This window comes from Bos taurus, chromosome 24, assembly GCF_002263795.3.
Source record: "Bos taurus isolate L1 Dominette 01449 registration number 42190680 breed Hereford chromosome 24, ARS-UCD2.0, whole genome shotgun sequence".
Taxonomy (NCBI): domain Eukaryota; kingdom Metazoa; phylum Chordata; class Mammalia; order Artiodactyla; family Bovidae; genus Bos; species Bos taurus.
The window spans coordinates 50,328,635-50,343,732 of NC_037351.1; the positions used below are offsets into that span (position 1 = coordinate 50,328,635).

The following is a 15,098-nucleotide window of genomic DNA, read 5'->3' on the forward strand; positions in this document are numbered from 1 at the left end:
ACCTTCTCCCATCAGGCTGATGGCACCCATACCCCCTCCCCTACTCTCTGTCCCCAGTATGACTAAATCCCAGGGTCAATTCTCAGTGTTCATTTCACTCAACCTCTCAAGAGCCTTTGACACAATTAGCAAAGCACATCGACAAGCATTTTGGGGCACTTGCAAGATGTCCTACCCCAGAATGTGAGCATCTGAGCAATGATTAGGAAAAGAAACGCATAAATAATGCATATTGGGAAGCACTGTGTGGCTGATGCATAAATCTGGACTTCAGGGTCTAAACTCTAACTGTAGGGCAAGAGATGGGATATTAGGGCTTTGAGCCCTGACACCAAGAAGGGCGTGTTGTCCTGGGCATCACAGGACATGGCAATGTGTTGGAGTCAGAACCAAGACAATGCAAGATTCAGGCAAGATCCAAATTATCCTTAGTAGAGGGTGTGGGGTGGGGCTGGAGACGAGACCCTCAGCCCTATTTGGAGTTTGTGTGATACCAAGGCTCATCAGTATTTCTGAATATTCATTGCAGTTCATTCTATATTATTAAGTTCGCAGCAAGCTAAATTCTTCCCAACTCATCTTCTTGTTATCCTATAAACATTTCACTCGTGTTAAGAGCTGCCATCAAACTTTTTTCAGAAGAGGCACCTCAGTAGAAGGAAGGGAAGGAACCCACAAGCACATGTATCACAAAGTGGCTACTGAGACAGCCCATTTGTTCATAGTAATTTGTCTCAGACCTTGGAAAAGAAAGACATCACTGATGTGCTTCTCTTCTTGGGCTGGGTGGCGGGGCTGGAAAGGGGCTGGCCCAGCATTCTTCTCGGTGTTTGGTCCATGGAACTGAAAAAAGAACAAATCATCATATGAGCCACAGACACTCAAAGCCCTGTGCCAGGTAGGGCTATAAAGAAGCAGCATCCCTGAGGTTTGTCCTGGGGAACCTGTCACCAAGGAGATGGACCAATCACATCAGAAGATAAAGAGCAACACCAGCATCACAAATCATCAGCGAAATATAGATCAAAACCACGGTGAGATACCACCTCTGGGAGTGTACCCTCGGTCAAAGCCCACAGTGGGTTAGGGCTTATTCCTTGAAGAACCAGGTGGTAAGCCAAGCTATTTGTTCTTTGTTTATATACAGCTTGCAATTTTACCACGTGTGTATATTATTTAAAATATATCGGGTTGGCCAAAAACCCGAACGTTTTGGCCAACCCAATACATTATAAATAAATACAGCTTGCAAAGTGATTCTGATCTGCAGCCTGGTTTGAGACCCACTGGAGTAAACCAGCGCTTCTCAGACGTGAGTTATCAGAGGAACTTTGTAAAATGCAGATTCGGACTCAGTGGGTCTGGGGTGGGGTTTCCTGCCTTTCTTATAAGCTCCCAGGTAACATCAAGGCTGCCAATCCTGAGTACCACGCTTTGAGAGCAAGGATGCAAAGTTGGAAGCTACAGGAGATAAGACTATGCACTGGAAGTGCTGGTAGAGATGCCCCACTGCGCGCGAGAGAGCTTCAAAGGAGAAGCTGAAGCACACTGAACACATCGAGGTTCCAGTGGGATTCCATGCAGTAAGTTACACGGGAGAGGTAATAATAACAATTAAAACAGGGAAGTGGTAGAAGATACGGCAACAGGAAGTAGTTAAAGGCCAGCCATGAAGGACTGACTAGAGAGTTCAGTTTTAATTGTAATATTAAATTAAATTTGATTAGCTTAATTATGTAATTAAATTTAATTTAGTTTTAATTTGTATATGAGTGAACCATTGATTTTTTTTTTAGATGAAATCCATGTAACATACAATTAACTATTTTAATAACATTGTGCAACCACCACTTTTATCTGGTCCTAACCTAAAATGCTTTCATCAAAGAAAATCCCATACCCATTAAGAAATTACCATTCTGCCCTCCCCCACCAGTCCCTGGCAACCATTAATCGGATTACTGTCTCTACGAATTTACCTACTCTGGATATTTAATATAAATGGAATCAAACAATATTAGGGCCTTTTGGGTCTGGCTTCTTTCTCGTGGCATGATGTTTCTGAGGTTTATCAATGTTGTTGCACATACTCGTACTTTATTCCTGTTCATATCTAGGTAATATTTCATGGTATGGATAGCCACACTTGCTTAGCCATTCATCTTTTGATGGACAGTGGGTTGTCTTCACCCTCCAGGTGCTTCGAATAGCGCCTCTGTGAACAATGGTGAACAAGTGTTTGAATATTTGCTTTAATTCTTTGGGTGTATACCTAGGAGTGGGATTGCTGAGTCATATAGTGATTCTAAATGGGCTTCCCTCATAGCTCAGTCAGTAAAGAATCTACCAGCAATGTGGGAGACCCAGGTTTGATTCCTGGGTCGGGGAGATCCCCCAGAGGAGGAAATGGGAACCCACTCCAGTATTCTTGCCTGGAGAATCCCATGGACAGCAGAGTCTGGCGGGCTACAGTCCACAGGGGTCACAAGAGTTGGACACGACTTAGCAACTAAACCATCACCATCGTGATTCTATGTTTAACTTTTTGAGGAACTGCCAAACTGTTTTCTGCAGTGGCTATAATATGCAAGAGTTCCAATCTTCCCACATCACCAAAAGCTTAGTTTCCAGTTTTTAAAAATTATTATTACATTCATCCTAGTGGGTGTGAAGTGGTTTGCCCTTCTGGGTTTGATTAGCACTTTTTAAATGACTACTGGTATCTTTTAGTATGTTTATTTGTGGTTTGTACACCTTTTTCAGAGCCATGTCTATTAAAATCCTTTGCCTGTTTTTTAATTGAGTTGGTCTATCTTTTTGTTTATTAGTTGTAGAGTTCTTTACATATTCTGGATGTGTGTGTGTATGTGTGTGTGTGTGTGTGCTTAGTGGCTCAGTCGTGTCTGACTCTTTGTAACCCCATGGACTGTAGCCCACCAGGTGCCTCTGTCCATGGGGATTCTCCTGGCAAGCATACTGGTGTGGGTTGCTTGTCCTCCTCCAGGGGACCTTCGCAACCCAGGGATCAAACCCAGGTCTCCCACACTGCAGGCGGACTCTTTACCATCTGAGCCACCAGAGGAGCCCCATACTCTGGATACTAGACCCTTATCAAGGGCTTCCCAGATGGCGCTAGTGGTAAAGAATCTGCCTGCCAAAGCAGGAGACCTAAGAAACCTGGGTTCAATCCCTGGGTTGGGAAGATCCTCTAGTGGAGGGCATGGCAACCCCCTCCAGTATTCTTGCCTGGAGAATCCCATGGACAGAGAAGCCTGGTGGGCTACAGTCCATGGGGTCACAAAGAGTCAGACACGACTGAGCCATGAAGCACACACACACACACACACATCCAGAATATGTAAAGAACTCTACAACTAATTCCCTGTCCATGGGGGTCACACACGACTGAAGCGACTTAGCCCAGCACAGACCCTTATTGGACATTTGATTCACAAATACTTTTTCCCACTCGGTACATTGTCTTTTTATTTTCTTGACAATGTTTTTTATGCACAGTCGTTTTTAGTTTTAACAAAGTCTATCCATTTTTGTTGTTGTCATTGTTGTTGAGGCTTTCAGTGTTATATCTAAGAATTCACTATCAAATCCGGTCACAAATATTTACCCCTATGTTTTCTAAGATTTTTATGGTTTTAACTCTTAGGCTGTTCATCCATTTTGAGTCAGTTTTTGTGTATAGTGTGCAGTAGGGGTTCAGCTTCGCCAAAACCATTAACCTTTGTTTTGGTTTTAAAAAAACTTTAGTAGAAGAAATGACAGGTATGTAGCTACAGTGGTTCTCAACCCTACTCATGTTGGAATCATCTAAGGAACTTTGAAATGTTTAACACCCTGTCTACACCCCAGACCAAGTCTACCATCATCTCTGGAGGTGGGCCTGGGAATCAGTATTTTAAAAAAACTCACCAAGTAATTCCAATATGCAGTTACTGAATAGACTAGTGACCAATCATCTTGTTTTGCCCTGGTGATACTGTGATTAATAAGAAGAAACATATATTTGGTCTTGGCCCCATTCCTGGCACGGAGGTCCTAAAACCCTTGGAATTCCCTAAGTGATTAGAACCATAAAAGCATCTTCTCTTACACTAATGAGGTGGCCCTAAGTCATCTGAAGGTGGGGACTGGTTGTCAGGGGAACCAATCCAGTGATCAGAGGGCTGGAACTTTCAATTTCACATCTTCTTCTCCTGGGAGGAGAGAAGGGCTCGAGATTGAGTTCAGTAACCAGGGGTGAATGATTTGATCAACCGTGCCTAGATAAAGAGGCCTCCACAAAACCCCAAAAGGATAGAGAGCTTCCAGATCAGTGACCACATGGAGCTTTAGGGCAGGTTGTGTACTTAGAGAGGCAGGGAAGCTCCTTGTCCTTTCTCCACATCTTCCTGTGCATCTCTTCCATCTGGCTGTTTCTTAGTTATATTTTTATAATAAACCCTTGATTCAGGAAGTAAAATGTTCCTCTGAGTTTTATGAGCTGCTCTAGCAAATTAATCGAACCCAAGGAATGGGCTGTGGGAACCTTCAGTCTACAGCTGGCTGGTCACACATACTGGTGACAACCTGGCCTTGGGATTGGCCTCTAAAGCATGGGGACTGAGCCCTTAACCTGTGGGATCTGATGCTATCTCCAAGTAGACAGTGTCTGAGTTGAACGGAACTGAACTAAATGGAAGTGAATCGTGCGGCACCCAGACAGTGCCCGCCGAGGAACTGGAGAATAGATTGGTGGTGTGCAAAAAAAACACACTGGGGCATGGCCCTGATGGGTTTCCTGGGACATGGGACTTTCAGAGCTAAGAGCCGAAAAGTCCTGGGCAAGCCAGGACAAGTTGGCCCTGCTAGTTTTGCTGCAGTTCTGAATTTATTTAATGCAGGTGACTGCTAGAACCCAGTCCTGTTAAACAGCTGTGCTTTGGAACATTTGACTCTTTGACCTGGAGGTACACGGGGATTTGGCTTCTCCATTATCTTTGCCCCCCTACCCCAACCCAAGCTGGTTTCAGTAATGCTCTCTTAGTCAGAAGACACTCAGGAGACCCATGAAAACACCTCTTCACCCTGTAACCCCTGTCTCTGTTGCTTCTTCATCCCTGGACAGCACACCTCCCCTCACCACTGCAATGAGGGACCCCCAAACCCCCCAGAACACTGCATTCCCACTAACTAGCAAGATTTTTTTTTTTACTGCAACGTGGCATGTGGGATCTTAGTTCCCCGAACAGGGATCAAACCCACACCCCTTGCATTGGAAGAGTGGAGTCTTAACCACCGGACCAGCAGGGAATCCCCTAGCAAGATGGTTTTTGTTGCTTGAATAAAGGCGTTCCCACACACTTCGCAATGAGCCAGTGGTTCTCACACCCAAGTGCACACCCAAATCACCTGGAGGATCTGTTAAAACACAGATTCCCAGAGCCCGTCTCCAGGGTTTCTGATTCTCTACACCTGAAGCAAGACCCATCAGTCTGCATTTGTAACAAGCTCTCAAGTGATGCTGGGATGCTCCCAGTCCAGGCATCACCATACTTTGAGATCCAGGGCCTTTTAAAAAAAGAAACCACAGTATTACTATGTCATCCCCTTCCAGAATGAAGGGATTTAAAAATTTACAGAGGCAAAAAAAAACAAAAAACAAAAAACAAACAAAAAAAACAAAAACATGCTTGGTTGTTCCTTTCTGGGGAATTTCTGGACACAACCCTTTGTATCAAGGAACCTGCCACTCCTCAGGCTGAATGCTCTGGATCGGAGCTGACGGGCGCTGAGCTGCGGGTATGTAGAGCTTAGAAGAAGAAAGTTCCCTCAATGGTCACTCCCCAAGGAGGGCACAGGCCTCAGTAATAAACTGCTGGTGTCCCTGTTCTGCTGCATAAGAAAATCATGCCTGAAGCTTCTCCCCATCATGCCTGAAGGAAGGAAAGCCAACCCGATTCCCTGGTCTTCACTCTGGCCTCTCTTGCAGGATTAGCACAGCACAGCTGAGGGCTTTAACCACCCAGGCCGCTTCCCCAGGCCTCAGGAGGGAAAGGCCTCACCTCTTTTTAAAATTTTTATTGATTTATTTATTTCTGGCTACTCTGGGTCTTTGTTGTTGCAGGCAGGTTTTCTCCAGTTGCAGCGAGCAGAGCCTGCTCTCCAGTTGCAGCTCAAGGGCCCTAGGGTGCATGGACTTCAGTAGTTTCGATTCCCGGGCTTTAGAGCACGATGCACAAGCTCATTAGTTGTGGCACACAGGCTGAGTTGCCCCATGGCATGTGGGATCCTCCCGGACCAGGGATCGAACCCGTTTCCCCTCCACTGGCAGGCAGACTCTTAGCCACTGGACCACCAGGGAAGTCCCAGCCTTGTCATTTCTTAAGAGCCACATCTAATGGAATTTAAGGCCATGGAAGGCTCTCAAGCAGAGCAAAGTACTTGAGGTTGAGCACCCTGCTTGGGGGATTCAGTTGTGTTTAGAAAAACACAGGGCCGCTCACCAACGCCCACCTCCCCAGCACAAGAGAAAAACTGTGATCTCGTTTAGTCTCGAGGTATCAGGGCTCATCTCCATCTTTGGGGCAGGGAAAGCAAAGCATTTCTCACCGTGTTGGCTGGGCCTCCTATGTCAGAATGCCCCAGAGCTTGTTAGAAGTGCCAGGCCCGCTCCATAATTACAGGATCCGAGTCCCAGGGAGCGGAGGACCTGATGGCGTTTACAAGATGCCTGGTGACGGTCCACACAGCTGGCATAGAAGAACCTCTGGAATATTCAGGAGGAAATTTACCAACTCCAGAAGTGGCAAACTCCACTCACCTAAGGCTGCACATTGAATTTCTCTTTCAAAATAAAATTAAAATCAGGCCAACTGTACAGGCTATGACTTGGACATACCTCTTCGATACTCTTCTTAAATTAAAGGTTTGCTTTAAGAAATACAACAAATCTAAAAGTTACTTTGAGGCTGCTGGGCCCTTCACCTGAGTTTTGTCTCCCAAGCTTGTGGCATCTCAAAGGCTTGCCTCCACCCACCTGCCTTGCTGCCTGCCTCCCTCCTCCTCTCCGAAAATTAAGTCCTTTCAACCCAAACCAATCAAACAAAAGGATCATCTCCACCTGCTGCAAGACAGGATCTCCAAGAGGAATGTTATAAACAAACTGTGAAGAAACAGAGTGTGTGGATTTGAAGGCTTAGGTGTTCATAACTCCACCCATAAGCCCACTGGCCCCCAAACAGCCGTTCTTTGCCATGAGAATTGGGCTCTTCTGCTGGGTGACTTGGACTCCTGGTCTAGCATGACTGAGTCCGCTCAGTCCGGAGGACATCTGGACACCTTGAGCCTAAGGCCAGGCTCTGCTTGGAGTTTTGTTCACCCCTGTGCACATTCTTCAACAAATTCTTCCCCCTCTGGAAAGTCCTTCCCTCTATGCTGATGACTTGCCCCCGATGGGGACAGTTTCACCATCACAGCGACCCTGAAGCTTGTCTTCATGGCCCCATTGTGTTCTTACCTGGTTTTCCTGAACAGACCTGGATTTGGGGTGACTTAGATGAGTTTTGCCCTTGAGGCTGACTCCCAAATGCCTTTGCAAATTTAATTCCTTCTGACTGAAAATGTTAGATTTATAATCAATAACCTTTTAACTCACTAAAACTGAAAGCTATATTATGAAGACCAAAATTCTTATCTGTTAAATGAGGGAAAGAAACTGTTAGGTTTGCAACAATCCTTCCAACACTGAAGTTATTAATGATAACAATAATTAGTAGCTACCACCACTGGACACTCGTGTATGCTAGGCACTATACTTAGCACTTTGTATACACTGCAGGCGAGGCTGTTTATGACCTCTATGAACCAACCTGCCAGGTTAACCACATTCTGCAGGCCCTCTGTGAATGGTACCTACCAGTGCTTGTGGCCCATCGTACTCTCTGCTAACTTCTGCTGCGTTAGTCCTCATATGCTTACCAAGAATCGGTTTATAACAGCTGTACTTGTTACTGTAACCGTGAATTTTAACTATTATAGAAACTGATGAAATATGAGAAAGGGAGTTGTTTCTGTGAAAGCAAAATTGAATATTTTGGGAGGTTTCAACAATGGGGAAGCAGCTTTAAAAAAATGCTGTCCAATTAAGATTTGTGTGGGTGGACAGAAGTTTGAAAACAGTGTTAATAATCTGGAATGATTTACTGGAATTGGGATGTTCGTACAGAAAGCGATTTTACCTGAGTCTTCTCAGATGTCTTTAAGTTCTCACTACACTGAAAGAAACCCAACCTAGACCTCACAGATCCAGTGTTATGCGTGTGGCTCATGGAAAAAAAGCTCAACAAACACTCCCTGGAGGATTCTATGTTCAAAGAAAAGGCCATAGCCCCACATTAAAAACTGGGAAATTCTACCTTTTAAGGTAAATATTTGATGTGATGTTTTATATCAATAATTCACTCCTTCAACCATAAGCTCTCTAAAATCCATTCCCAATCTCTCAAATAAGTCTTTGTTTTATTTCATTTAACCTTTACAATAATCTTGACAGATAGGTTTACTTATGCCCACTTTAGAGGAGAAACTGAGGTTTAGAGTGGTATAAACAACCTATGTCGATGTGTGCAGGCTGAGTCACTTCAGTCGTGTCGGACTCTGCGACCCTATGGACTACAGCCCGCCAGGCTCCTCTGTTAGTGGATTCTCCAGGAAAGGATACTGGAGTGGGTTGCTATTTCCTCCTCCAGAGGATCTTCCCCACCCAGGGATCGAACCCACGTCTCCTGCACCTTCTGCATGGCAGGTGGATTCTTGACCACTGAGCCACCGGGGAAGACCGTAAACAACTCAAAGTGAATAGCTACTAGCAGAGAGGAGTTTAAGATGCCAAAACTACACTTCCCATAACTGTGTCCTAAGCCTGTATCCAGCTCCTAGACGATGTCCTGAGTGCGGGCCAGGTGAGGACACACCACAGGGACACTTGAGTTTGAAGCATCAGTATCTTTTCAGCCCCACCCCCATCTAAAGCTCTTAACACAATGATCTTAATATAATCATCTATAATCTATTGGTCATAGATTGGCATAGTTTGTGAAAAGAAAAGAAAAAGTCATCAAATCGCCTACCACAGTTTTACAAAGGGAATATCAACTCTCTGATACGGTGACCCAAGTGACATTCCAGAAAGGTCTGGGGACGCAAGCAGACCGTGGCCTCTTCCAGCCGCAGCCCAGGTGGTCCCAGCCCGCAGCCGGCCCTTACCTGCGGTCACGTGGCGATGCGGCAGGTGCGGCCGGAGCCGGGTCACCGCGCAGAGCTGCTGTTCCCGGGGTAGCCGCCAGATGGGATGACTCGGCTCAATTTTCCCAGCCCTGAATTCCTAACATAGGAGAAAGGAAACGAGAAGCAGAGTCTGTTCAGGATAACGGGTCAGCGCAGAGTGCTGGAAAGTGAGACTCATATGAGGAAAAACAAAACAAATCAAAGTTTAGATGGATTGAAGTGGGGGAGGGGACCGACCTCTGATAACCACAACGTTGTCTTAGGTGGACACAAGCCCCCTTGTACCCTTTCCTTCCCCAGACCGGGATGAGGTGTTTTCCCACCTCTCTGTGCTGTGTTCGCCCCTTATTCGCCCCTCACTCCGAGTCCCACCCACAGTTTCTAAAGACAGGACTGCAATTCTGAGGCTCCTTCGCCTGCGCGGACAGGGCCCTGCCCAGCCGCGATCCCGAGGGCGGTCACTAGATGGCGGCATCACTCAGTGGACCGGTTCCAGGGAGCCCCCGCTCACGGCCGCCGCTGCGGCGCTTCCCTCCCTAATCCAGATGGAGCACTTTTGAATCTCAGGACGGGACACTGTGTTCCCGGCCAAGCGGCTTCATTGTGACTGACTGCTGCACCACCAGCCAGAGGGTTGACCGTTGATGCCCCTTCCTGCCCAGCAAACAGGTCCTGAAAGGACTGATTTGAATTTTCAATAATGTAAATGATTTATTGGGAAAACCAAGCCAAACAAAAAAGCCTGTGTATAAAAAATACTCGCGCAATTAAAGAGCCTCCCTTCCATCATTCTTTCTTCCCTGGATTCTCCACCCAAGTGCATAAATCTATTTGTTGATAATTATTTACTGTCTGGGTGTGTGTTGGGTAACTTGGGCAATGTGTGAGAAAAAGGAAAAAGTTCTATTTTTTTTTTTAAGTTCTAGGAGCTTATGGTTATGCTAACAGGTAATGTTTATTGAATATTTCTGAGTGCCAAACATTGGGGTAGATAGTGTGTAGACTATCTTGTTTGATTCTTAGGTTAGTACTCTTAATTATGATCCTCATTTTCATGGGGAAATTGAGGCACAGAGATGACCTTGCTCAAGGTCACATGGTTAATTAGTGGCAGAGTTATAATTCAACCACAGGTGGGCTCATGTCAGAGCTTAGCCCGTTAGCCACGATAACTGGGCAGTGGAAAAGTTTGGGAGATCTAACTGGGAGACAAGTGGACAAATATAAACTGAAGTAAATCAGAGTGGAAGTTTGGAAGACAAAGCAGAGGGAGAGAAAACAGATGCCTTGAAAAAATAAGAATGAGGCTAAAACAAAACCCTCTCTGGGCATACACGGGCACCCAGGTGACCTCTGAAAATGCAGTTTCAATGGGGAAAAGAAGCTAGACTACAGAGCTGGGGAACTATGTGGAGAGAGAGAATGAAGGCATCTTACTGCAAAAGGAAGGCAATAAAGAGACTAGAGGAGACAACAAGATCAAGAAAGGCACTCCGGTGTTGCTGTGTGATTTTAAAATAGAATACAGCTTGGAAGTGTTTCAAAACAGTTGCAAAGGAGACCTAAGAGGTGGGTAGTGCAAGCAGTGAATAGTGAGATAGGAGCAGCTGAAGGGAGGGAGCAAGGGGACAGGGGAGAGAGCTAGCTGTGCGGGGGAGGGAGAGAGGACCCCCCCAGATCCCCACTCCTCATTTTTTTATCTGAAACTGGGAGACAACCGCAGAGATGGAGATACATCAATGTGAAAATGAGAAGAATGAGCAAGTTCAATTCATCCAAATCGGCCTCTCTCTTCTCAGGAACACCAGAGTTGGATTATCTGCCTAGAGTGGGAATAAGATTGGGGAGGTCATAGCCTTGTACTGAACTAATCTATGCAGTGTTTAGGATGACCAAAAAGCAGATAAAATTAAACCAGGCCACAGAAGCAGCTGAAGAAATAAAATCTATGCTGCAAGTGTCAGGATTCTCTGCCAAGTCTCACGGGTGATTCAGGACTGAAATATACCTGCTCCCCCCCACCCCCATGGACGGAAATACAACAGATAGACTATTAATAACCCCTCAGGTCTAAAGTTTCTTTGTATTCAGGTGTTGAGACATTTGGCAGAGAACTAACGTGCTCCTCATTTGCCAGACGGGAAAACAAAAGGGCAGACAAGTTTCCCTGTTTGGCTTCAAGTCACAGAGAAAATCTGGGCACAACCAGAATTGGTATTCAGGAGCCTTGCTGATCCAAATTCTGCTCTGTTCAACACTTCCCACAAAGAGCATGGACACAGCTAACGACCCCAGAGAGTCCCAGACACAGCACAAACCTGGGAAGCGTCCAGACCAGGACACAATGCCCAGGGAACAAAGGTTCACCTAACATGGCTTTGGGACACCACACAGCTCTTCTGGGAATGAGAAGCCTCTTTGATAATTCGATTGCAACAGATTGATGTACTTATGACACAATATCCTTCACATACTGTAATTATTTTATTGTTTAACAACTCTATGTTCACTCGCTCAATTAATATTTCCTTATTGTCGGAAGTTCAGGGGCTGATGCCTCTGGAAAAATCAAAGAGGGTAATTACTGAGTCTGCTGTTACTGATGAAAACGACAACAGGCAGAACTAAATTGGTCAGCAATTCACTGTCGACTTAGACTTGGCACATGAGGACAAATGCCTGGCAGTGATCAACACGGTTTCCTCTTTAGGGTCAGGATGTTCAGAAGACCCTCCTTCTGTACTTGTGTGTGGTCCCAGCAGGAAACTTGCCTAAAAGGGATGGCAAGTTTTGAGTTTCTTCCCTCTCGTCTTTTTTCCAGAAATACGTCCAGGTCAAGCCAAACTCTCCCTTCATTTTCACTTCTAAAAAGAAATCTAATCAGCTGCCTGCTGCTGCTGCTGCTGCTGCTGCTAAGTCACTTCAGTCGTTCTGACTCTGTGCGACCCCATAGACAGCAGCCCACCAGGCTCCTCTGTCCCTGGGATTCTCCAGGCAAGAACACTGGAGTGGGTTGCCATTTCCCTCTCCAATGCATGAAAGTGAAAAGTGAAAGTGAAGTCGCTCAGTCGTGCCCGACTCTTAGCGACCCCATGGACTGGAGCCTACCAGGCTCCTGCATCCATGGGATTCTCCAGGCAAGAGTACTGGAGTGGGGTGCCATTGCCTTCTCCGAATCAGCTGCCTGCTCAGCCACAAATTAGGAATGCCAGTTCCTCATTCATTCTTTCCTTGTTCTTCAGTTGCTTATGGAGCTCATAGTTTCAACAAGGCAGAGCGCTCCCAGGTGGCACTGTGCCCTCTGGAGACCGCAGAGGGAAGACATGGTCTTCTGTGTCTGTAGACATTGGTGAGGGCCCAGGACAGGAGGTGACAAAGAGCAGTTCCCTCAGGCTAGCCTTCGTGAAAGAATGCACCTCAGCACCTGGGCTTACCAGAAGCAGTTTAGCTGAGAGAGGCAGAGAAGAAAGGCTAAGGTGCTCAGGGTGCAGGGTCCCAGCTGGAGGACCCTGGATGAGTCAGGGAACCTTGTGCTCCCCAGATTCTTCCACAAGACCCCCTCATCCCCACCCCACACCAGTGGAAGCCCAGAGCTGCCACCACAAGCAGGAATCCCTTGGGAAACTCTTCTCCACCATCACCCTCCACCATTTGCCTCCCATTGGCTTCCCTTGTGGCTCAGCTGGTAAAGAATCCGCCCACAATGTGGGAGACCTGGGTTTGATCCCTGGGTTGGGAAGATCCCCTGGAGAAGGGAAAGGCTACCCAATCCAGTATACTGGCCTGGAGAATTCCATGGACTGTGGAGTCCATGGGGTCACAAAGTGTTGGACACAACTGAGTGATTTTCACTCTTCACTTTCTGCTACATATCTGGTTTATTTTAATATAAAAGCAACAGTCTTTTTGTTTCAAATCTTTGAATACAGTAGACAGCACAAGGAGAAACACAGGGTTTATCCCTCTTCAAATACCCTCAGGCACAGAGGGTAGAACACAGGGAGGCAGGAGCCTACCTACGAAGTCTCTCCAGTTCTACCAACTATGAGCAAGAAGCTGCTCTCAGCCGTTTCCTTGTCCAGCCCACCATCTGGCTGCCCTGCGGTCTGTTTTCCTAACTATATCACTTGACAGTCATTGTCAGTACTGAAAGCAAGAATATGTTCCAACTTTTCTGTTAAGTAGCCTGAGATGATCTCAGAAAACAGTTTGCTACTCAACCCGGAAAACCCACTAAGTCATGCAAATTGAGAGGTTCAAATCTTCATGTTCACTGCCCGGACCATTGAAGTGTGTGTATCTGAAAAGCCGGCAAGTCTCTGAAAGATGTCACTTTGCAGAAGCAACGTGTGCCCCTCTGTCGTCCCAGTGGCTGAACGCCCAGGCCGAGAGGGCTGGCACAGGGTTGGTGAACCCTAAAGAGTGCTGCGCGTTTGCCGCAAATGCTTTAACGTGCTGAGGGTGATCCTGAACTAATCTGATGTCACTTCTCACTGGGCATTGAGCTCATCCAGGTGAGCAAAGCCCCAGGGTGTGCCTCTGGGTTTACAGAACTCATGGTTGGATTAACCCCCACGAACTCCTGCCACTGTCCAGTGAGCCTTACTGAAAAAGGGCAGATGGCTGCACAGAGGAAAACGATGCCCCAGAAGAAACTGAAGAAGCAAAACCTTGTGTTGCAGGAATAAATTCAGCATAAAGTAAGTGCAAATAAAAGTAAAAAAGAGAAGAAGTTCAAGCTTTTGTTTGTTTGTTTGTTTGTTTATGACCCCATGGACAGTCTCTTGTGTCTATGCATGGGATTTCCCAGGCAAGAATACTGGAGCGGGTTGCCATTTCCTTCTTCAGGGGATCCTCCAGACCCAGCTATTGAACCCGAGTCTTCTGCATTAGCAGGCTGATTCTTCTTCTTTTTTCTTTTTTAAGAAGTTTGAGTTGAAACATCTTTCCTATCTGAGACATTAATTACCCACACCATCACCAGTACCCCCACAGCATCACCAGAACCCCTTACTTGCAAAAATAATTGTAAAAATATGTAAACATTTCCGAGCCCAACTGGTTCAATCTATAGCAATCGATGAACTGTGTTGAGCAACAGTGTTGAATAGAATCGGTTGAATCCAGAAAATACTCCGTGCTATCTTACCTGAGCTGGGTGATGAGGCCTCCTCCTCGGAACTCATCCTGGTGAAAGACGAAGTGATTACTCCCAGGAACATCGAAGTCCTTTAAGCAAGCTCGGGGCTGGCCGTCAGTTGCGTTCTTGTCCTTGAAGATGAAACATAGGGCAGATTGGCATTTTATCACGAGTGGGAAATGCATAATAAGGCCTTTTTAGGCTATCTGTCCCTGACAGTTGCTAGAGATTCATTACAGGCCATACTGTTTTGCAAACTTTGAAAAATTTTGTGTTCGTTTCCTGTTTCTGCCAGCGCCCAGAGAGAGAGCCCCAGGAGCCTCACTGCCGCAGAGAATTGAAACAAAAGATAGCCCGAGAGTCAGATCAAGCCCACCAACACGACCACAGGTCACATTCTCCCTGCTCTTCACATCCTCAGGCATTCTCATGCTCTTTGCCCTGTTGTCTCCTGCAGTCCTAGGAAGGGGATCATTCTCAGGCCTCTTCGACAGCAGGGAGGCTGAGAGGCTGGCAGAGTGAATAGGGGTCTTGCCCAAAGACGCCAAGCTGGTTGATGGGACCGGGCTTCCTCTCCTGCTTTGAGCAGCCACAGTCGTTGGAGGGTTCAGCCACTCACCTCTACGGGCCGTTCGCACTCTGACATCTTCCCTTCTCTCACCCTTGACCTTTCTCA

General features: G+C 46.4%; 1 protein-coding gene across 3 annotated transcripts in view; it reads right to left on the bottom strand.

Annotated features, from left to right (window-relative positions):
• The window catches only part of MRO (maestro), an 84,290-nt gene that overhangs the window by 9,938 nt on the left and 59,254 nt on the right, over nt 1-15,098 (bottom strand). The window contains exons 1-3 of one of the 3 annotated variants that reach the window (XM_024984281.2): nt 14,432-14,561; nt 9,262-9,379; nt 741-843 (exon numbers count right to left, since the gene is read on the bottom strand). In XM_024984281.2, coding sequence (XP_024840049.1) covers nt 741-839 — 99 coding nt within the window. In that variant the 5' untranslated portion in view covers nt 840-843; nt 9,262-9,379; nt 14,432-14,561. Of the gene's footprint in view, nt 1-740; nt 844-9,261; nt 9,380-14,431; nt 14,562-15,098 lie in introns of those variants that run through there. The other 2 variants (XM_005224179.5, NM_001034552.1) reach the window with 2 other exon arrangements.